The sequence below is a fragment of the Tachysurus vachellii genome, chromosome 18, assembly GCF_030014155.1.
Source record: "Tachysurus vachellii isolate PV-2020 chromosome 18, HZAU_Pvac_v1, whole genome shotgun sequence".
NCBI classification, from domain to species: domain Eukaryota; kingdom Metazoa; phylum Chordata; class Actinopteri; order Siluriformes; family Bagridae; genus Tachysurus; species Tachysurus vachellii.
This window is the reverse complement of record NC_083477.1, coordinates 18,980,525-19,002,782: the sequence shown is the minus strand read 5'-3', so window position 1 is coordinate 19,002,782 and position 22,258 is coordinate 18,980,525. Positions and strand designations below refer to the sequence as shown.

General features: G+C 37.1%; 1 pseudogene and 7 gene segments (V, D, J or C); all 8 read right to left on the bottom strand.

Moving 5' to 3' along the window:
* Positions 1-629: 629 nt before the first annotated feature.
* On the bottom strand, positions 630-1,192 carry LOC132860745 (immunoglobulin heavy variable 1-8-like). The segment is given in 2 exon segments: positions 630-937; positions 1,041-1,192. Coding segments are annotated over 2 exon segments (408 nt in total).
* LOC132860744 (immunoglobulin heavy variable 3-33-like) lies at positions 1,172-5,110 on the bottom strand. The segment is given in 3 exon segments: positions 1,172-1,200; positions 4,663-4,980; positions 5,065-5,110. Coding segments are annotated over 3 exon segments (393 nt in total).
* A 3,195-nt stretch (positions 5,111-8,305) lies between these two features.
* On the bottom strand, positions 8,306-8,975 carry LOC132860743 (immunoglobulin heavy variable 3-30-like; annotated as a pseudogene).
* Positions 8,976-10,588: 1,613 nt separating this feature from the next.
* LOC132860742 (Ig heavy chain V region 914-like) lies at positions 10,589-11,046 on the bottom strand. The segment is given in 2 exon segments: positions 10,589-10,905; positions 11,004-11,046. Coding segments are annotated over 2 exon segments (360 nt in total).
* Positions 11,047-12,037: 991 nt separating this feature from the next.
* Positions 12,038-12,547, bottom strand: LOC132860741 (immunoglobulin heavy variable 1-69-2-like). The segment is given in 2 exon segments: positions 12,038-12,408; positions 12,496-12,547. Coding segments are annotated over 2 exon segments (423 nt in total).
* A 5,032-nt stretch (positions 12,548-17,579) lies between these two features.
* LOC132860740 (Ig heavy chain V region 5A-like) lies at positions 17,580-18,023 on the bottom strand. The segment is given in 2 exon segments: positions 17,580-17,887; positions 17,981-18,023. Coding segments are annotated over 2 exon segments (351 nt in total).
* Positions 18,024-18,341: 318 nt separating this feature from the next.
* On the bottom strand, positions 18,342-19,197 carry LOC132860739 (Ig heavy chain V region PJ14-like). The segment is given in 3 exon segments: positions 18,342-18,449; positions 18,770-19,056; positions 19,155-19,197. Coding segments are annotated over 3 exon segments (438 nt in total).
* A 1,782-nt stretch (positions 19,198-20,979) lies between these two features.
* Positions 20,980-21,440, bottom strand: LOC132860738 (Ig heavy chain V region 6.96-like). The segment is given in 2 exon segments: positions 20,980-21,296; positions 21,389-21,440. Coding segments are annotated over 2 exon segments (369 nt in total).
* Positions 21,441-22,258: the final 818 nt, after the last annotated feature.

Below are 22,258 nucleotides of genomic sequence, written 5' to 3'. Positions count from 1 at the left end.
TCTTCTTCTCTTTTTTCCTCTATAATTTCTGACGAAACCAAAATAAGCAAAACTTTGAGAGGATGTCTTTTATGTACATCACCTGAATAAAGTCCAATAAAAAGACATTCATAAAACCCCAAGATTCACAGCAAATCAATGAAAAGTTCTAAACAAAAATAAATGTTAATAGTTTTATTTATCTGACACTTTAAAATAATAAATCCTGTTTAACAATTTTAATACAAATCAAAATAACTTTTATGACTTTACTAAACTGCTTAACTATATAACAGTTTATCATTTCCTATAATTATGTAAAAGTCAAACCTACTGGATAAGGAACAATTATTTAGTGGACTGCAGAAAATTAATATGGCCTGATCAATCTGAGTCATAACTAAAATATAATGTGATGTAGAGATGTCAGGGTTTCTTTAATAGATTTAAAAATTATACATTTAACATCTAAATGTAGGTCCAAAATTAGCACTGCAATCTCATCCATTCAACTGACAGAAAGTTAGCTGATGTCGTTTTCTCACTCTTCTGAGAAACTCAGAAGGTGAAACATTAAAGTAAGACACAGTTTCTGCCTCTAACAGACTTCTGTATTGGATGTTTTTGTACAGTGTCTTTGTTGATCTGTCTCACTGTGAGTTACGAGCGCAGTAATAAACAGCTGTGTCTTCAGTCTGAAATTGTTGCCCATGTAAAGTCACAGTGTTGGTGGAGGCTTCAGCTGAGAAACGGATCTTGTTCTTTAGTGAATCGCTGCTGCCAGTATTACTGGAGCTGCAGTACCAGCCGATCCATTCCAGTTTTTGTCCTGATTGTCGTATCCAGTTAGTACAGTAACTAGTGGCTGAGTATCCAGTGATCTTACAGGGGACTGAAAATGATTCTCCAGGCTTAACCAGCATGACTGCAGGCTGAACCAGTTCAATACATTTAATACCTGTGAACAACAATCATGCCATTATTCAGCTGCATTCTATCAAACAAATAAGGAAAATGTAGAAAATGATCTGCATATCTTCCAAAATTCTCCACACACTTACCAGATGTAGCTGTTAACAGCAAGAGTAGAAGTGTAGAGAACATGGTTTGATCTGAACCTGAACCCAGACCCTCACTTCTCCTGAGAACACCTCTAATCATTTATGAAGGGGTTTGATTTGCATGACAGTGTTTAGGCTTTCAGAAGACATGAGGCATTTCCTACAAATGTTAAAACAACACAATCACAAAATATTAGTTTCTTACAATGTAGCTGATGAAACAGTGTGGATGAGATGAGATGGTGATAAAATACCGCTGTAACGTCTTAATAAGAATAAGAATGTAATGATGTAAATCCCAGGAGAACATGTTCTCATATTTATTACACAGTCAATCCTTTCATCCACAACATGTTGCTTAAATGGTGTGTGAATAAATCACACACCATTTTTGTTGAGCTCTGTTGCCTCCTTCAGTTGTTTCAGTTATTGAACCTCACACTATAGCCCTATTCGGACGGGACTAGTTTTACAGGGGGTCGTTAGAGAAATTTCAGTTTCACAGACGTACTTTGTGATTTTAATCCCGTCCAAATCTGCCATTTCTGTCTTTTTCTCACATGACCTGTGTAAAAATTCCAGAGCAAATTGCCTACTGTTTTTCAGCAAATCGGCGCTCCTCTGAGAAATATAATCCCGTCTGAATGCGAATGTCTGTGATTGCCGAAAATGTTTTTTCCAAAACGTGTTTTCTTGTCTGTTTCAGTCAACATGAACTACCGTATTAACCCTTACACACCGGTATTCAAGTTTCTGCTTTCTGCACACCAATAATGGATGTAAATGTGTTTGCTACCCTGCGAAGAAATAAAAAAATGAAATCAACAAGAAGAGCCAAATCACGTAAATTGTTAATACTGGCTACTGTAATCAGTTTCAGGTAAGAGTACTTTCATTTCTATAGTCAATTACATAACGTGAAAATTGTATAAAAACGTATTTATTCCAGTGGGTTTATAAGGAGTTCTATATAGAAATATGACCATACGCAATCCACGCATCCTGGACATGTGGTCTTGTGCAACGACCACATGTACAACACAGACACTCCTACCTCCGTAATAAACACAGAGATGTTAGTCCCGTCTGAATCCATACACGAAATGACAGACATTGGCTGAAAAAAAATCTAACTCAAACGTTGTTCCCGTCCGAATAGGGCTTATGAGAACAGACTGTGTGTTAAACACAACACACTGCTGGAAACATGCTTTATTTTTGAATCCACTCATTAAACACTGATTCCAACTGCTGGTTAAAAATCCTGTAAAATGAAGGGATAAATAATGGTTCAGAATGAAGACTCTTTCAATAATGTTTTCTTTTTTATTTAAAAATGACTTTGTGTGACTGTGTTTTAAAATGCTGCAAACGATTCTGACTTCATTCCAGTGGAAGAAAGTGAAAGTGTGACTGAGATGATTTATTAGTTACACTGAGAGGATGTCTGTAACATGTCTCATAAGGTTTTTGTAAGAGGAATCCACTATTCTGTCTCACTGTGGTTCACGAGAAAATACCTCAAAGTTTCCCAGTAGGAGCAAGATCATTTGAGTAAACAATTTGTGTCAAGTTTGCTCTCAAAATGGCAGGGAAAAAAGGTGATGATCATTTGTGCCCATGTGTATGATGTGGCTCTTTGTGGTAACACAGTAAAAAATGTGGCTCTGTTGTGGCTCAGGTTCAGTTGTGCTTCCGCCTCCTTTTGGTAACATTACGCTGAAATAGAGCGTGCGGAGCTGCGTAATGCAATCTAGGAGCAGTGATTCGCTAAACCTCCCTTATTGCAGTCGCAATTTTATTATTATTTTTTTTATTTTGTAGTAACGAGTAACGAAGATGCCTAGTGGAAATATAGCGGAGTAAAAGTATACATTTTATCTAGAAAATGTAGTGGAGTAAAAGTGAAAGTGAAAGTTGACATACATTAAATTTAAATAGCGAAGTAAAGTACAGATACATGAAATTTCTACTTAAGTACAGTAACGAAGTATTTGTACTTTGTTACATCTCAACACTGCTAACCAGTAGAGTTCTGGTAAATGTGGGTTCGTTCAGACGTGGTGCTTGCTTGGTAGAATGCGACTCGCATTGCGTCTCTGCCTGTCGGAGATTTTTTTCTTTTTTAAACCTTCAGCTGTCTCTAACCAGTAACCAGACACTGTGTGTCTGACAAGTTTTTGCTGTATTTCATAAAAACATAAAGGTAGTAAGCTAGTGTTATAAATATTACAAATTAATTATTACCGTTTAAAGCCCCGCCCATTTCAAGACAAGCCCCGCCTACTTCTAGTACAGATACAGATACAGATAATTCATATGGTTAACAGATACGGATACAGATACAGATAATGCTGTACTCGCTCATTCCTAGTTAAAACTTCGTTCTTCCATCTCAGAAATATTGCCAGATTGCGTCCAATTCTGTCATTTTCTGTTGCTGAGAGACTGATCAACACTTTTGTGTTTTCCCGTATTGATTACTGCAATGCCTTGTTGACTGGGGTGTCTAAAGCTACCTTAAATAAATTACAGGTAGTGCAAAATTCGGCGGCGAGAATACTTACTAGAACAAAGTTAAAAGATCACATTACTCCCGTTCTGGAGTCCTTGCACTGGCTCCCCGTTAGGTTTAGGGTTGATTTTAAGATTCTGATGCTTACCTACAAGGCCTTACACGGGTTAGCTCCGCAATATTTGGCTGATCTTTTAATTCCTTATATTCCATCTCGCGATCTTCGTTCTTCGGAAACTGGTCTTTTAACTGTTCCTTTAACTCAGTTTAAAATCGATGGGAGATAGGGCCTTCTCTTCACTAGCTCCAAAACTGTGGAATTCACTACCAACTGAGATAAGGCAAGCAACATCTCTTGGCACTTTTAAATCTCTGCTTAAAACGTATTTTTTTTAGAGTAGCTTTTAATTTGACTAATTGTAATTTTACATAGTGCTTATTTTATTGTCTATTTTTGTTGCTTTAATTTTAATCTTTATATTATGTGTGTAATTTTGTTGCTTTTATTTTGCTTTTGTAAAGAGCTTTGAGATGTTCTTTTAAAGGCGCTATAGAAAATAAAGGTTATTATTATTATTATTATTATTATTATTATTATTATTATTATTATTATTATTATTATTAATTCCAGTGTTGGTGTCTATGTTGAAATTTTTGTAATATGAGGATTAGTTACTCAGTAAAATGTAGTTGTTATTTAATTAAAGAAGTGAATTGTGATGAGGTTTTTTTGCAGCACTGCACTTTACGTTTATAGTCACAGTTATTGGGAATTTTTTGTGAAATGTATGTATTCAATAATCACTGACTGAATTCGGACATTTTTTTTTAAAATGTTATTTATTTCCCTCTTTGTTCCTTTGTGGGAATTTGACAATAATAGACAGTCTCACAGAAAAACATAAAAAATATGGAGTATCTAGATCTGACTGAGGATTTGAGAATATGTTGCACTTTAAAGAAACCTACAATGTTATAGTATGCGGTATTTTTTTAAGCTGTAGCGCCACCTGCAGATCTTATGAAAATGGCCTTTATATTGAATGCATTTTTCTATTTGACCACATCTGGGGGAGGATTTTGTACAGCTGATTAACATGTTTGTACCACTGTGATATCTAGCACAGTAATAAACAGCAGAATCCTGGACACTCGAACCAGTCAGCTGCAGATACACCATGTTTTTGGAGTTGTCTCTGGTCATTTCCAAACGTCCCTCAATGTTTTTGGTGAATATTGTTTTACTGGCATCATACCAGATAACCCCAATCCATTCTAGAGCTTTTCCAGCTTGTTGTCTGATCCAGTTCATGCCATAGCCACCAAAGTTAAACTCAGATCCTTTACAGGAAAGACTCAGAGTTTCTCCAGGTTTTTTCACCACTGAACCAGTGGGAATAGACTCAAGACTCTGACACTGAATACCTGATACAGAAAAAAGAACAACATTAGTGTAATTAAAAAGAAAACTAATGTCTAATATATTTGGGATTCATCATGAGAACTCACCTATGAGGCTGATTAGTAGCAGGAATAAGGAGAGTGGGATCTTCATGGTGAGTGTTGATGAGACTCGATCGCTCCACTCAGCTCAGCTGCACATAAATACTGCATGGACACACAGCAGTCTGGATTTGCATCATGACGTCATGATAGAAAACATGTGGGAGTCATGATGATGTAACAGAGAGGAACAGCAACTAATCCTTCAACCTGCATTATCATAAGTTCTTGTTAGTGATATGATTATTACAGTGTTTATCATGTGCAGTAACATTAAAAATTTTGTATTATGGTTTAAAATCTTTATTACAATTATTTAAAAAATGAACTAGCTTTAATCTCTTTGTTCTCATTTGTGGATTATTTATTTATTTATTTATTTATTTATTTATTTATTTATTTATTTATTTAACATTTTCTAAGATTTGTATACATCAGTGTTGTGTCTTGTGTCCTGTTATTGTGAACACTGAAAGAGGAGTTTTTGTACAGGGACGTTGTTTATTCGTCTCACTGTGTGTAACGAGCGCAGTAATACACAGCTGTGTCTTCAGTCTGCATGTTCTGTCCTCCAATTGTTATTGTGTTAGTAGAAGTGTCTCTGGAGATGCTGAACTTATTTTTCAGTTTCTCACTGTAAGCTGTACTCCCACCACTCCAGCTGATTCCAATCCACTCCAGAGCTTTTCCTGCAGGTTGTCGAATCCAAGCTGTAGCATAGCTCGTAACTGAATATGAAACCTTGCACTGGATAGAGAGACTCTGGCCTGGCTGGACTGTCATGGAAGCAGGCTGAGTCAGTTCCTCACCATGCACATCTGTGGAGGAAAACACATGGTGATATCTCACACAATATATGCTGCACCTTTATTCTTCATCTAGTAAATGAATTTGATAAAGCACTCACAAGAAGCAGCTGCCAGCAGGAGCAGTAGAGATGTAGAGAACATGGTGTGTGTTGTTTGGACTGGAGTCTTCTCTGTTCTCCAAAGTTTAACACACACCATCACATCATATAAATAGAGTGAGATCCAGCTCTGACACTTGGATTTGTTTATCTGCTGATGATGGGAGGAGAATGTATCTGAAATGTATTTATATCATGAGGAGGAGATTCATCTGATCTGAATTCATAATGGAACAGCAGCCTTTTTATCAAATACTGTCATTTTCCCAAACCAGAAATCTTAAAGACTCAATGAAGGAAACAAGGAACACAAATTAATTTTAGCATAATAATTATTATGTATGCTTGAGGATCCTTTTGAACATTGATACGTACAAGATCTAAATCAATCAAATGTTTAATCAGGCTTTTGTTTGTATAAAATTAGACAATCATTCATTTCACTCGATCGACTCCACTTGAATTTTCCATGAAATCAGGTTTTCCATAATAAAGAGCCTTATTTACTGATCAACACTAAACAGGTCACCACAGACATTTTATGTAACTGAGTTTAATCCGAGTGTCATGATGCTGGATGCAGTCAGAGCAGAATGTGAAAAGAGAGATTGTCTAAATGTGCAGATGGAAACAGATGGAGATGGTTGAGTTTGTACAGACTGCCCTCTAGTGGCAAAAAGACCTGGTGTCAGATGATACACACCTTAAATGAGAAAATGTTTCATATGTCCTGGCTGTCAATTAAAAAAACTTTCACATGGACCAGCAATGAAAATAAAGAAAGTAGGAATTCAGTAATGGATCATTTTTATCAGCATGGTTTAAAAGAGAAAACACTCAGATACAGTATCAGCAGTAACATAGTAAATCATTTGGTTTAAATAATCAGTTAATTGGGAAATCAATATTAGTCTCAATTATTATGGCACTGAGCTCTTTTTCTAGTTTGTAAACATCTACTTCCATATTTCTCAATCTGTCAATTCAGCTCGATTTATTTCTGCAATGCATTTAACAATGGACTTTGTCTCAAAGCAGCTTTACACAAGTACAGAAACATAAAATAAAAATTTTAAAGTTTACATTTTAGCTAATTCTGGTTTTCCAATGATCAATTAATAAAACTCATTTGGTGAGATGATAAAAAACTTTTTGTTTGTTTTCTTCCTAGTCATTTGTACATGACAAAAATACATAATCAAATTACACAATGTTCATATTTTACATTTAATTGCATGGGAATCTTATTAATTATTAGATTTAGATTGAGGAGTTTTTGGATGGTTTTTGTTCATTTGGGATGAAGAGTTAAAGCCTGAGTGCTGAGTGTGAATGGATGTTGTGTGAGATATTCAATTCATAAAGTTACTGCTACAAACCTGAAGATAATTATTTTCTAATAATCAATGGCACTGATTACTATGATCACTTTTCCTCTTATACAGCAGCAGTCTGTGAACGGTGACAATTTATTTATTAATTAAAGAAGAATATGGTGAACTCTTTTTATGTTTAAAGTTACAGTTAATGTTATGGAACTTTTGTGAAATGTATGTATTTAATAATCACTAATTAAAGTCTGACATTTTTCTGTTGTTACAGCAGTGGAGTCATTCAGATTCCGTGGAACCACAATCTCCCAGGACCTGAAGTGGGACATTCACATAGACTCCATTGTGAAAAAGGCCCAGCAGAGGTTGTACTTCCTTCACCAGCTGAGGAAGTTCAACCTACCACAGGATCTGCTGAAACAGTTCTACACTGCCATCATGGAATCCATCCTCTGCACCTCAATGACTGTTTGGTTCAGCTCAGCTACCAAATCTGACCTCAGAAGACTACAGAGGGTAGTCCGGACTGCTGAGCGAACCATTGGCACAACTCTCATCACTCTCCAAGATCTGTACTTCTCCAGAGTGTGCAAAAGGGCAAAGACAATCACTCTGGACCCCTCACATCCAGCACACTCCCTCTTTGAACTGTTGCCATCTGGTCGACGCTACAGAGCCCTGAGCACCAGAACGACCAGACATAGGAACAGTTTCTTCACTCAGGCAATCCATCTGATGAACACTTAACATACACAGAACAAACCCTATTCTTACATTGTTTACAAGTACTCATTTATATTTTAATTTGCACATCTATATTTGAATTTGCAAATTTATATTTCATTTTGCACATTCTTTTTTTCCACTGTACATACAACTGTCTATTATATATGTGTTCATTTCTTATCATTGCCATTCTGTATACACTGTGGAGCTCCTGTACTAGAACAAATTCCTCGTATGTGAAAACATACTTGGCAATAAAGACTTTTCTGATTCTGATTCTGATTTATTTCCCTTTTGGTTCCTCTGTAAGAATATGACTATAAGAGACAGTCTCAGTGTTCATTGTGTCACAGAAATACATAGAAATTGTGGAGTATCTAGATCTGACTGAGGATATGAGAATATGTTGTACTTTAAATAAACCTACAATGTTACAGTATATTTGTTGAGCTGTAGCGCCACCTGCAGATCTTGCGGAGGATTTTCTACAGCTGATTAACATGTTTGTACCACTGTGGTTTCTAGCACAGTAATAAACAGCAGAATCCTGGGCACTCAAACCAGTCAGCTGCAGATACACCATGTTTTTGGAGTTGTCTCTGGTCATTTCCAAACGTCCCTCAATGTTTTTGGCGTATATTGTTTTACTGGCATCAGACAGATAACCCCAATCCATTCTAGAGCTTTTCCAGCTTGTTGTCTGATCCAGTTCATGCCATAGCCACCAAAGTTAAACCCAGATCCTTTACAGGAAAGACTCAGAGTTTCCCCAGTTTTTTTCACCACTGAACCAGTGGGAATAGACTCAAGACTCTGACACTGAATACCTGATACAGAAAAAAGAGCAACATTAGTGTATTTTAAAATAAATAATAAAATATACTGCAGATTCAGCATGAGAACTCACCTATGAGGCTGATTAGTAGCAGGAATAAGGAGAGTGGGATCTTCATGGTGAGTGTTGATGAGACTCGATCGCTCCACTCAGCTCAGCTGCACATAAATACTGCATGGACACACAGCAGTCTGGATTTGCATCATAACGTCATGATAGAAATCATGTGGGAGTCATTATGATGTAAAAGAGAGGAACAGCAACTAATCCTTCAACCTACTTTATCATAAGTTCTTGTTAGTGATATAATTATTACAGTGTTTATCATGTGCAGTAACATTAAAAATTTTGTATTATGGTTTAAAATCTTTATTACAATTATTTAAAAAATGAACTAACTTTAATCTCTTTGTTCTCGTTTGTGGATTATTTATTTATTTTACATTTTCTAACATTTGGATAGATCAGTGTTGTGTCTTGTTATTGTGAACACTGAATGAGGAGTTTTTGTACAGGGACGTTGTTTATTTGTCTCACTGTGGTCTTCGAGCGCAGTAATACACAGCTGTGTCTTCAGTCTGCATGTTCTGTCCTCCAATTGTTATTTTGTTAGTAGAAGTGTCTCTGGAGATGCTGAACTTATTTTTCAGTTTCTCACTGTAAGCTGTACTCCCACCAGTATAGATGTATCCAATCCACTCCAGAGCTTTTCCTGCAGGTTGTCTAATCCAAGCTGTTTCATAGCTCGTAACTGAATATGAAACCTTGCACTGGATGGAGAGACTCTGGCCTGGCTGGACTGTCATGGAAGCAGGCTGAGTCAGTTCCTCACCATGCACATCTGTGGAGGAAAACACATGGTGATATCTCACACAATATATGCTGCACCTTTATTCTTCATCTAGTAAATGAATGAATTTGATAAAGCACTCACAAGAAGCAGCTGCCAGCAGGAGCAGTAGAGATGTAGAGAACATGGTGTGTGTTGTTTGGACTGGAGTCTTCTCTGTTCTCCAAAGTTTAACACACACAATCACATCATATAAATAGAGTGAGATCCAGCTCTGACACTTGGATTTGTTTATCTGCTGATGATGGGAGGAGAATGTATCTGAAATGTATTTAAATCATGAGGAGGAGATTCATCTGATTGAGGATGTGTTGGTTTATAAACTCAACTTTCAACAAGATTTTTTATTTGGAACGTTGTCTTTGGAGTTGTAAACATGTTTTCTTACAATATTTATGCTATAATTGATCTAAACAATAACTGTAACATTTCTAAAATACACAGATTATTGTAGTTAAATCTGAATCAGTTTTGCAGAATCCCAATAATCAAATATCTGTCCGGTGAGTTAAATGAAGCTGGAGAACGATTATAATGTATAAAGTGAGAGAGATTCTTTACAAAGACTGACATCTAGAGGCACATAAAGAATTATAATTATAATAATAGCTTAAATTATGAGTTACACCGACATCCACTTCAGCAAGCTGCACAAAAGCTTTGGAATAGATTGGTGTCGTATTAATGATGTATTAACTGTGTATTCAGTTGTGTCCAGGACAACAATTTATTTTAATGTTGAGACAAAGATGAAACTTTATGTAGATATCTTTGAACTACAGAAGTGTCTTAGCTCTGCTAGCTCATATATACCAGACCCCTCTGGGGACATGTGTACTGCAGAGAGAGGAAAATGACCAGGGATGTTTTTGTACAGGGCTTCAATGAGTTTGTAGTGTTGTGTGTCTGGCACAGTAATACACAGCCGTGTCCTCGACCTGAAAGTTTTGTCCTCTTAAATAAACTGTGCTGCTGGATTTGTCCTGGCTGAGACTGATCTTGCTCTTCATCGTGTATTTGAGATTAGTGCTATCACCGCTACACAGATATCCGAGCCATTCCAGTGCTTTTCCAGCAGGTTGCCGTATCCAGTTAATACAGTAACTCGACACTGAGATCTTACAAGAGATGGAGAACGACTCTCCAGGCTTCACCAGCACAGAGTCTGTCTGAGTGAGCTCCACACCTCCAACACCACCTGTGAATAAGAGCGACAGAACATCATCAAAAGTCATCCAGTCATTTTCACGAAACGAGAATTAAATCTAAATCCATTCAGCCGACACGGAGACGTACAGAATGCAGCTGAAAGCAGCAGCAACACTGATAATGACAGCATGTTGTTGATATAAAAGTGAAGTGAAGTAAAATGCTCAGCTGCTCTCCTCCTTCTCACTACACACTCACACACACTCACACACACACTCACACAGACCTCCTTAATGTAAGAGACACAAGTGGAGGATTTGCATGAAATGCATCATCATGGTCTTGAATCCTCAGGTTTACTCATTTATACATTAATGTTCTTCCTCTTAGAAGAATTGGTCTTAGAGTGAAATGAACAAAACACTAACGTGTCTCTGTGATTAACTGAACTGAACATGTTCAATCAACAACCGTCTAAAATGAGCCTCACACGATAAAGTCACAGTTTCTGTGTTCAGAAGGTGTAAGTTACATTTCTATAACAGAAGCTGTGTATATTGAGACTGTGATGTGTGTATTACAGTGTGTATTGAGACTGGGATGTGTGTATTACAGTGTGTATTGGGACTGGGATGTGTGTATTACAGTGTGTATTGGGACTGGGATGTGTGTATTACAGTGTGTATTGGGACTGGGATGTGTGTATTACAGTGTTTATTGGGACTGGGATGTGTGTATTACAGTGTGTATTGGGACTGGGATGTGTGTATTACAGTGTGTATTGGGACTGGGATGTGTGTATTACAGTGTGTATTGGGACTGGGATGTGTGTATTACAGTGTGTATTGGGACTGGGATGTGTGTATTACAGTGTGTATTGGGACTGGGATGTGTGTATTACAGTGTGTATTGGGACTGGGATGTCTACTAGCTTGTTGGTTTGAGGAACAGTCAGAACCACATTAACACAGTATGCTGACAGAGCTGTTATTTCTACCTTTGGGTTTTCCAGTGTTTTCAGGAGCATATAAATGTATGAAAAATGTATATTTTTAAAAAACTAGTTTATGCCACACCCATATTTGAGTTATAGCCACATATATTTATAGATAATTGGAGTAGAAAACAGATACAGAGTGTTTATCTCTCTATGAATTATAAGTGAAGCCACTTTAGTTAGTTCAGTTACAATGTGTGTCTGGTTTTTGTACAGCTGCTTTCTCAGCTCCAGTCACTGTGGGACTTCGGGCGCAGTAATAAACCGCAGTGTCCTCTGTCCTCAGGGTCTTGGCCTCTAAGTACTGTGTGCTTGCTGAGACGTCTTCTGTTAAAGTGAGCTGGTTCTTCACAGTCTCTGCATATATTGGTGCATTTTTGCCTGTATCCATCCTGCCAAGCCATTCCAGGGCTTTCCCTGGTTTCTGTCTGATCCAGTGTATGTAGTTGCTTGTCATTGAATATCCATTTATCTTACAGGAGATCTTCACAGTTTCTCCAGGTCTCTTTACTACAGCAGGAGACTGGTCCAGTCTGATCTCATCACTGCTGACACCTAGCAGATAAAACATAACAAAGATCATCATCAACACAGTCAAGATATTCTGAGGGAAGAAATAAACAGTACAGAAGTCTCAGGTACCTTTGGTTAACATTATAACAAAGATGTAGTACTGAGTGACCCTCAGCCCCATCATCATGCTCTTTGATTCAGTCGTGTGTCACAAACTTGGGGTGAGCAAGAGGCTGTTTTTTTTATAACAGGGTGAATTTGCATAAACACACTTCAGCTGTTAGATTTCATAGAATCCTTCACAAAAACAAGCAGCTGCTGCCCCCTACAGGTGGAGATACAAAATATTATAAAAAATGTTCTGGCTGTCAGTAAAAATAAAAAAAGAAAATTTAAAAAGAAGGAGGAATTCAGAAACTGAACATTTTCATCAGCAAGGTTTAAAAGAGAGAAAACACTCAGATACAGTATCAGCAGTAACATAGTAAATCATTTGGATTTAGATTTCTAATCAGTTAATTGGGAAATCAATATTAGTCTCAATGATTATGGCACTGAGCTCTTTTTCTAGCTTAGTTAACATCTACTTCTATAGTTGTCAATATGTCAGTTCAATTTAATTCATTTGTATAGCACATTTAACAATAGATATTGTCTCAAAGCAGCTTTTAGAGAAAAATACAAAAAAAAAATTTTTTAAGTTTAAAAGTTAGATAAATATTTATCTCTAAATTTGATGCTTAATGAGCAAGTCTGAGGCAATGTGTCAAGAACTTTTTTTAAGATGATATGAGGAAGTAACCTTGTGTCAGGAAACAGGGGTGTTTTAAAGGATAAAAAGACCCATATGCACTGATAACAAAAAGGGGCTTATTAAGGGAAAAAATGACAAAGGGCTCGAAACACTAGGAACAGATACAGATTCCTGCTGCTGTAAATGAACACAAACTGCTGCTATGTTGTTGGGCTGAATGTTTCAGCATAAATGGTTCAAACACAGGATTTGGTTTGCATGACACACCCACTAGAGATATAAAAACATCATGTGTTTCAGACAAAACATTGCTGTGTTGAGTGCAGCTCTGCAGCTGTTAATCACACTCACACCCCGTTTCATCTCCATATCAATTTAATGTGGGAAATAATTCAGCTGTTTGTTATTATTAATAATGATATGAACGTGTTGTGATGTAATTAACACTTTCCTGAACTACACTGAACATTATAATCAAACCGTGTAACCGAACATGACGTTCATTCTGGTATAGGCTGAAACCCTCTAGAGGCTTTATCTGACGAATCCAGAGAGAAAGAGCTGAGAAGATTCTAGATCAGGTGTTTTTAAATCCTAAAGATTTGTAATCTCTAGTGAGCAGAACAGAAAGCTGAAATCTAATATCACAACAGCTAGACGTTGAAACTATTCTTCTTCTTCTTCTTTCTTAATCAAAAGTCTAAAATAATCTGCTTCAAGAAATGGAATCAGGAGTGAAGCAGGTGACTCGTCTTCTGTAAATTGCCCCTCGGGGTGAATGAGTGTGTGAATGTGTAACATGACCAGAATGTACGCTCAGTGTTCCTGGGATGGACTCTGGAGCCTGCACTCTGACCCAATAAAACACTTCCTAATGATGATGACCGAGTGACTGAATACATTACCCTGATTATTGTCTGGTGATACTGAATGATTATATGATTAGTTACAGTATATATATCCTTACACCTCTAATTCCAGTAGTTTTGTTCTCTATTAATAAGAGCACAGACATTTGTTCTCTTCTGGACTCCTGAACACATAAAACGGGGAACATGAGCTGCAGTTTATTTACAGAGTCATTTAAAGAACCGGAATATGAACATGTCTGAATCTGAACTTGGGGTGAGCAAGAGGATGTTTTTGTATTATAACAGGGTGAATTTGCATAAACACACTTCAGCTGTTAGATTTCATAGTTTCATGAATCCTTCTTGAAAACAAGCAGCTGCTGCCCCCTACAGGTGATTTTTAATTCCAGGAGTTTGTAGTAGTGATGCTGCAGTAAACATCTACATTTCAGTTTGATCTCTCGTCAGATTCTGTGCTGCTGAACAGACTCTGTGTTTCTAAATTCAGGAAATGAACCATCGACCTGTAGTGTTCCTGCAGCTGGCATCACAATCAGGAGGAATAAAAGCATGAATAGTACAGTATATAGTCCCAACTAGTCATCATAATAAAAGCTCTTGGTCTATAAAAGCTCTTGGTCTATGTTGCTTAAATCTATAGCAGAGAATGACATTTGCATAGAGACACTCCTTATCTTAGGGTCAACATGTGATAGATTCCTCTAAATGTGAAAACCTCCTAATCTCATGAACATCTCTGAACTGTGATTATAAATCTATAATATTAGGAACATTAAGAGATGTTCTCAGGTGAATTTATGTGAAGTGAACACACTCTTCATATCAGCATATTCAGTAAGGAGTAAAACACATGTGTGTGTTGTTATAGGACAATAATCAAGGACCAGGTGGTGTGATGTCAGGAATTGTAGAGGTGGTGGATGCAGGTGCTGATAATTTATTGTGTAAAGTACAAACAAAACCCATGAAATTGTGTAATTCTGCACCATTTGGCTCTACTGTGACATGAAGTTACTGCTACAAACAAGAAGATAATAATTTTCTAATAATCAATGGCACTGATTACTATGATCACTTTTCCTCTTATACAACAGCAGTTTGTGAACGGTGACAATTTATTTATTAATTAAAGAAGAATATTGTGAACTCTTTTTACGTTTATAGTTACAGTTAATGTTATGGAACTTTTATTAAATGTATGTATTTAATAATCACTAATTAAAGTCTGACATTTTTCTTTAAATGTTATTTATTTCCCTTTTGGTCCCTTATAGAATATGACTATAAGAGACAGTCTCAGTGTTCATTGTGTCAGAAATACATAGAAATTGTGGAGTATCTAGATCTGACTGAGGATATGAGAATATGTTGTACTTTAAAGAAACCTACAATGTTACAGTATATTTGTTGTGCTGTAGCGCCACCTGCAGATCTTGTGAAAATGTACCGTATATTGAAAGCTCTTTTCTCTTTGACCACATCTTGGGGAGGATTTTGGACGGTTGATTAACATGTTTGTACCACTGTGGTGTTTAGCACAGTAATAAACAGCAGAATCCTGGGCACCCAAACCAGTCAGCTGCAGATACACCATGTTTTTGGAGTTGTCTCTGGTCATTTCCAAATGTCCCGCAATGTCTTTGCCGTATAGTGTTTTACTGGCATCATGCCAGATAGCCCCAATCCATTCTAGAGCTTTTCCAGCTTGTCTGATCCAAATGATGTAACAGAGAGGAACAGCAACTAATCCTTCAACCTACATTATCATAAGTTCTTGTTAGTGATATGATTATTACAGTGTTTATCATGTGCAGAAACATTAAAAAAATTGTATTATTGTTTAAAATCTATATTAATTTTTTTTTTTTAAATTAACAAACTTCAATCTGGGGGGCATGGTGGCTTAGTGGTTAGCACGTTCGCCTCACACCTCCAGGGTCGGGGTTCGATTCCCGCCTCCACCTTGTGTGTGTGGAGTTTGCATGTTCTCCCCGTGCCTCGGGGGTTTCCTCCGGGTACTCCGGTTTCCTCCCCCGGTCCAAAGACATGCATGGTAGGTTGATTGGCATCTCTGGAAAATTGTCCGTAGTGTGTGATTGCGTGAGTGAATGAGAGTGTGTGTGTGCCCTGCGATGGGTTGGCACTCCGTCCAGGGTGTATCCTGCCTTGATGCCCAATGACGCCTGAGATAGGCACAGGCTCCCCGTGACCCGAGGTAGTTCGGATAAGCGGTAGAAGATGAATGAATGAATAAACTTCAATCTGTTTGTTCATATTTGTGGATTATTTACTTACTTACTTACTTACTTACTTACTTATTTTATATTTTCTAAGACTCGGATAGATCTGTGACACTCACAAAATAAGTTTTATTATTTTTGTTCCTTTCCTTCTATTGCAATTGTATTTGGTTTTATTATTTATATAATGGAATACTAATGAGAGATTATTGGATAAAAACACTATGACGTACTTCATCAATTGGACACAGGGTGGCAGTGACCACGAACAGTGTTACACTGGGACAATTAGCGGTGCAGAGCAAGATGAGCTCATAATCCATGTTACTGGAGAATGAGCAACAGTTGTCCTGCGTCGCTGATTTCTCAGGAATATTTCTGATATTTTCAGGTTAGTTACACACCTTTTATGTGACTACAGATGTTTATCAGTTAATATGAATCTCCAGTGATGTGTATTCTGTAAGCTAAAAGTATGTCATGTGTAAGCAGTTAAAGTTTAACAATACGCAGTGGCGAAAATGGTGGCCGACGTCCGCATATTGTTTATCTTGGTTGTTCCTTATGGTTTTGGGGCATTTGTGGGTTATTTCAGTGTGTGTGGAAAACAGCTATGTGTGTAGTGCAATGTTAAAAGTGTAAAAAGGTAAATGTGAATGCACAACAGAAGACCAGTTACGACTGCGGCCTTGTTTATGGGGGCGCGCATGTTAATGTTATAATGATACAGATTCAGTTAATAGAACTGAGCGCCAAGTTATGCAACAGATACAGTATGTGTATTATTGAAGTTTGGGTTCTAATACAGTAAATGTAATACAGTTTAACTGCAAATGGAATTTATTCTGTTGTATAAAGTGAACACTTATAAAATGTAGTTATTACAAAAATACTCTTTTGGATAAAAGAACAAAGATGTAAGGTGTTTAAAGGGAAAATGCTTGTTTTTGGTTTCATACAAATGTTTGAGTTGTAAAATATGTGAGGATGCATTTATGTGAAAACAGACCTTTTGAAGAATATAAGGCAATTGTTAGTCAAATGTGGATATAACCTGTGCTTCAATACAAAGCAGACAAAAATAACAGAAAATGATTCAAGATTGCAGATGCAAAGTTAAAATGAAGTTGAAAATAAATATAATCCGTGTTACTGGAGAATGAGCAACAGTTGTCCTGAGTCGCTGATTTCTCAGGAATATTTCTGATATTTTAAGTTTCAGGATTATATATATATCTGCCAGTGGGGACCTAGCCAGGACCCGCTATAGATCAGTGTTGTGTCTTGTATGTTGTTATTGTGAACACTGAATGAGGAGTTTTTGTACAGGGATGTTGTTTATTCGTTTCACTGTGGATCACGAGCGCAGTAATACACAGCTGTGTCTTCAGTCTGCATGTTCTGTCCTGTTAATGTCACTGTGCTGCTGGACGTGTCTCTGGAAACCTGAAACCTGCTTTTCAGTTTCTCACTGTAGTAAGTGTTACCATTATAACCCATAAGTGTGACCCACTCCAGAGCTTTTCCTGCAGGTTGTCGAATCCAAGCTGTATAATGGCTCGTAACTGAATATGAAACCTTGCACTGGATGGAGAGACTCTGGCCTGGCTGGACTGTCATGGAAGCAGGCTGAGTCAGTTCCTCACCATGCACATCTGTGGAGGAAAACACATGGTGATATCTCACACAATATATGCTGCACCTTTATTCTTCATCTAGTAAATGAATGAATTAGTTAAAGCACTCACAAGAAGCAGCTGCCAGCAGGAGCAGTAGAGATGTAGAGAACATGGTGTGTGTTGTTTGGACTGGAGTCTTCTCTGTTCTCCAAAGTTTAACACACACCATCACATCATATAAATAGAGTGAGATCCAGCTCTGACACTTGGATTTGTTTATCTGCTGATGATGGGAGGAGAATGTATCTGAGATGTATTTAAATCATGAGGAGGAGATTCATCTGATGGAGGATGTGTTGGTTTATAAACGTAACTTGCAACAAGATTTTTTATTTGGAACGTTGTTTTTGACGGTAGATTATGCTATAATTGATCTAAACGATAGCTGTAACATTTCTAAAAAACACAGATTATTGTAGTTAAATCTGAATCAGTTTTGCAGAATCCCAATAATCAAATATCTGTCCGGTGAGTTAAATGAAGCTGGAGGACGATTATAATGTATAAAGTGAGAGAGTTTCTTTACAAAGACTGACATCTAGAGGCACATAAAGAATTATAATTATAACATTATACGACATCCACTTCAGGAAGCTGCACAAAAGCTTTGGAATAGATTGGTGTTGTATTAATGATGGATTAACTGTGTATTCACTTGTTTTCAGGACAACAATTTATTTTAATGTTGAGACAAAGATGAAACTTTATGTAGATATCTTTGAACTACAGAAGTGTCTTAGCTCTGCTAGCTCATATATACCAGACCCCTCTGGGGACATGTGTACTGTAGAGAGAGGAAAATGACCAGGGATGTTTTTGTACATGGCTTCAGTGAGTTTGTAGTGTTGTGTGTCTGGCACAGTAATACACAGCCGTGTCCTCGACCTGAAAGTTTTGTCCTCTTAAATAAACTGTGCTGCTGGATTTGTCCTGGCTGAGACTGATCTTGCTCTTCATCGTGTCTTTGAGATCAGTGCTATCAGCGCTACACAGATATCCGAGCCATTCCAGTGCTTTTCCAGCAGGTTGCCGTATCCAGTTAATACAATAACTCGACACTGAGATCTTACAAGAGATGGAGAACGACTCTCCAGGCTTCACCAGCACAGAGTCTGTCTGAGTGAGCTCCACACCTCCAACGCCACCTGTGAATAAGAGCGACAGAACATCATCAAAAGTCATCAAGTCATTTTCACGAAACGAGAATTAAATCTAAATTCATTCAGCCGACACGGAGACGTACAGAATGTAGCTGAAAGCAGCAGCAACACTGATAATGACAGCATTGTTGTTGATATAAATGTGAAGTGAAGTAAAATGCTCAGCTGCTCTCCTCCTCCTCACTACACACACACACTCACACAGACCTCCTTAATGTAAGAGACACAAGTGGAGGATTTGCATGAAATGCATCATCATGATCTTGAAGTCTCAGGTTTACTCATTTATACATTAACGTTCTTCGTCTTAGAAGAATTGGTCATAGAGTGAAATGAACAAAACACTAACGTGTCTCCGTGATTAACTGAACTGAACATGTTCAATCAACAACTGTCTAAAATGAGCCTCACACGATAAAGTCACAGTTTCTGTGTTCAGAAGGTGTTAGTTACATTTCTATAACAGAAGCTGTGTATTTTGATGTGTGTATTACAGTGTGTATTGGGACTGGGATTTGTGTATTTCGGTGTGTATTTGGACTGGAATGTGTGTATTGGAATTGTGGTGTGTCTATTACAGTGTGTACTGAGACGGGATGTGTGTATTACATAGTGTATTGGGACTGGGATGTGTGTATTACAGTGTGTATTTGGACTGGAATGTGTGTATCACAGTGTGTATTGGGACTGTGATGTATGTATTACAGTTTGTATTGGGACTGGGATGTGTGTTTTACAGTGTGTATTGGAATTGTGGTGTGTCTATTACAGTGTGTACTGAGACGGGATCTGTGTATTATATAGTCTATTGGGACTGTGATGTGTGTATTACAGTTTGTATTGGGACTGTGATGTGTGTATTTCAGTGTGTATTGGGACTGTGATGTGTGTATTACAGTGTGTATTGGGACTGGGATGTGTGTATTACAGTGTGTATTGGGACTGGGATGTGTGTATTACAGTGTGTATTGGGACTGTGGTGTGTGTTACAGTGTTTATTGGGACCGGGATGTGTGTATTACAGTCTATATTGGGATTGGGGTGTGTGTATTACAGTGTTTGTTGGGACTGGGATGTGTGTATTACAGTGTGTATTGGGACTGGGATGTGTGTATTACAGTGTGTATTGGGACTGTGGTGTCTACTAGTTTGTTGGTCAGATCCACATTAACACAGTACGCTGACAGAGCTGTTATTTCTACCTGTGGGCTTTTCCCAGCGTTTTCAGGAGCTTAGAATAGTTAATTTATATTTTCATTCCTAATAATTACTTTAGGCCACGCCCACTTTAGGGTTATATCCAGGTATCTTTGCTTCAGTTGTGTGACACGAAAGTCATGTGAGCAAAAGGGTGCTATTTTTATAACAGGGTGAATTTGCATGAATCAGCTGTTAGATTTCATAGTTTCATGAATCCTTCTTGAAAACAAGCAGCTGCTGCCCCCTACAGGTGCAGATACAAAATATTATAATGTTCTTGCTGCCAATTAAAAAATAACTTTCACATGGACCAAAAATAAAAATAAAGAAAGTAGGAAGTCAGAATTGGAGCATTTTTATCAGCATGGTTTAAAATAGAGTAAACACTCAGACACAGTATCAGCAGTAACATAGTAAATCATTTGGTTTAACCAAATCAATTAATAGGGAAATTAATATTAATTTTTTCCCCTAGATTTGTGAACATCTACTTCCGTAGTTCTTAATCTGTTAATTCAATTCACTTTATTTATATAACACATTTAACAATGGATATTTTCTCAAAGCAGCTTTAAAAAAGAAAAGAAACATACAATAAAAATTTTAAAATTAAAGTTTAAATTTTGTAACATTTTTTGTAACAGACTGTGAGCTTTTCATGTGTCTATAGTAAGTCTGTGTTTTTGTACTGATGTCTAAGGGGAAGTATCACTGTGTGCTGTAACTCCCTCGGGCACAGTAATAAACTGCAGTGTCTTCTGTCCTCATGCTGTTCATCTGCAGATACACCTGCTTCTTACTGTCGTCTCTGGAGATGGTGAAGCGGCCCTGAACAGCACTGGAGTAATATATGTAACTACTGTAGATGCTTGCAACCCATTCCAGCCCTTTTCCAGGTGCCTGTCTGATCCAAGCCATGTAATAGCCACTAATGTCTAATCCAGAGGCTGTGCAGGTCAGTTTATGAGACTGATCAGGTTTGATGATCACTGGATCAGACTCGATCAGTGTCTGACTGCAGGAATCTGCAAGAACACACAAAGATAGGTGTTAAAGTAAAAAAGAAGAAAAATAGAAAATTAAGTCATTTCTATATGAAATAAATAATAATACTAACATTGAATGAAGATTACTAGAGTAAAGTAACTCAAAACTCTGTCTAGTCCCATCTCAAAGAATTAAAATGATTCCTGCTGCTGTAAATGAACACAAACTGCTGCTATGTTGTTGGGCTGAATGTTTCAGCATAAATGGTTCAAACACAGGATTTGGTTTGCATGACACACCCACTAGAGATATAAAAACATCCACAGAGGAACAGACGAGAGGAGAAAAAGCTTCCTGTAAAACTCCGGGTGTGTTTCATGCTGTCAGCTTCATCACTGCACTTTACTCATTAGATCTCATGTCTTTTTAGTCCATCACTGTGGATCACTGGAACATCCAGAAGAACGTAATGTTTTCTGATCACTGATTATCACTGAACAACACAAACGTGTCCAGTCCTTCATGATGATGTCATTTTTTAGCTAATCCTGGTTTTCTGATGATTCATTAATAAAAATTTGGTGAGATGATAAAACACTTTGTGTTTCTTTTATTCATTTTAATTTGTACATTACCAGAAATTCTTGATCAAATTATACAATGTTCACATATCACATTTAATTTCATGGGATTCTTATTAATTATTAGATTTAGATTGAGGAGTTTTTGGATGGTTTTTGTTCATTCAGGATGAAGAGTTAAAGCCTGAGTGCTGAGAGTGAATGGATGTTGTTCTTTATAATAAATGTCTTTTGCAGACACATTTCATTTCAACTAGTTATAAAAAGAGACTATTATTCCTAAGTAAACTTTTATTTATTTATTTTATTAATGCCAGTGTTGGTGTCTAAGCTGTAATATATTTATTTATCATTGTTATATCTGTTTATAATTGTAATATGAGGATTAGTTACTCAGTAAAATGTAATTGTTATTTAAT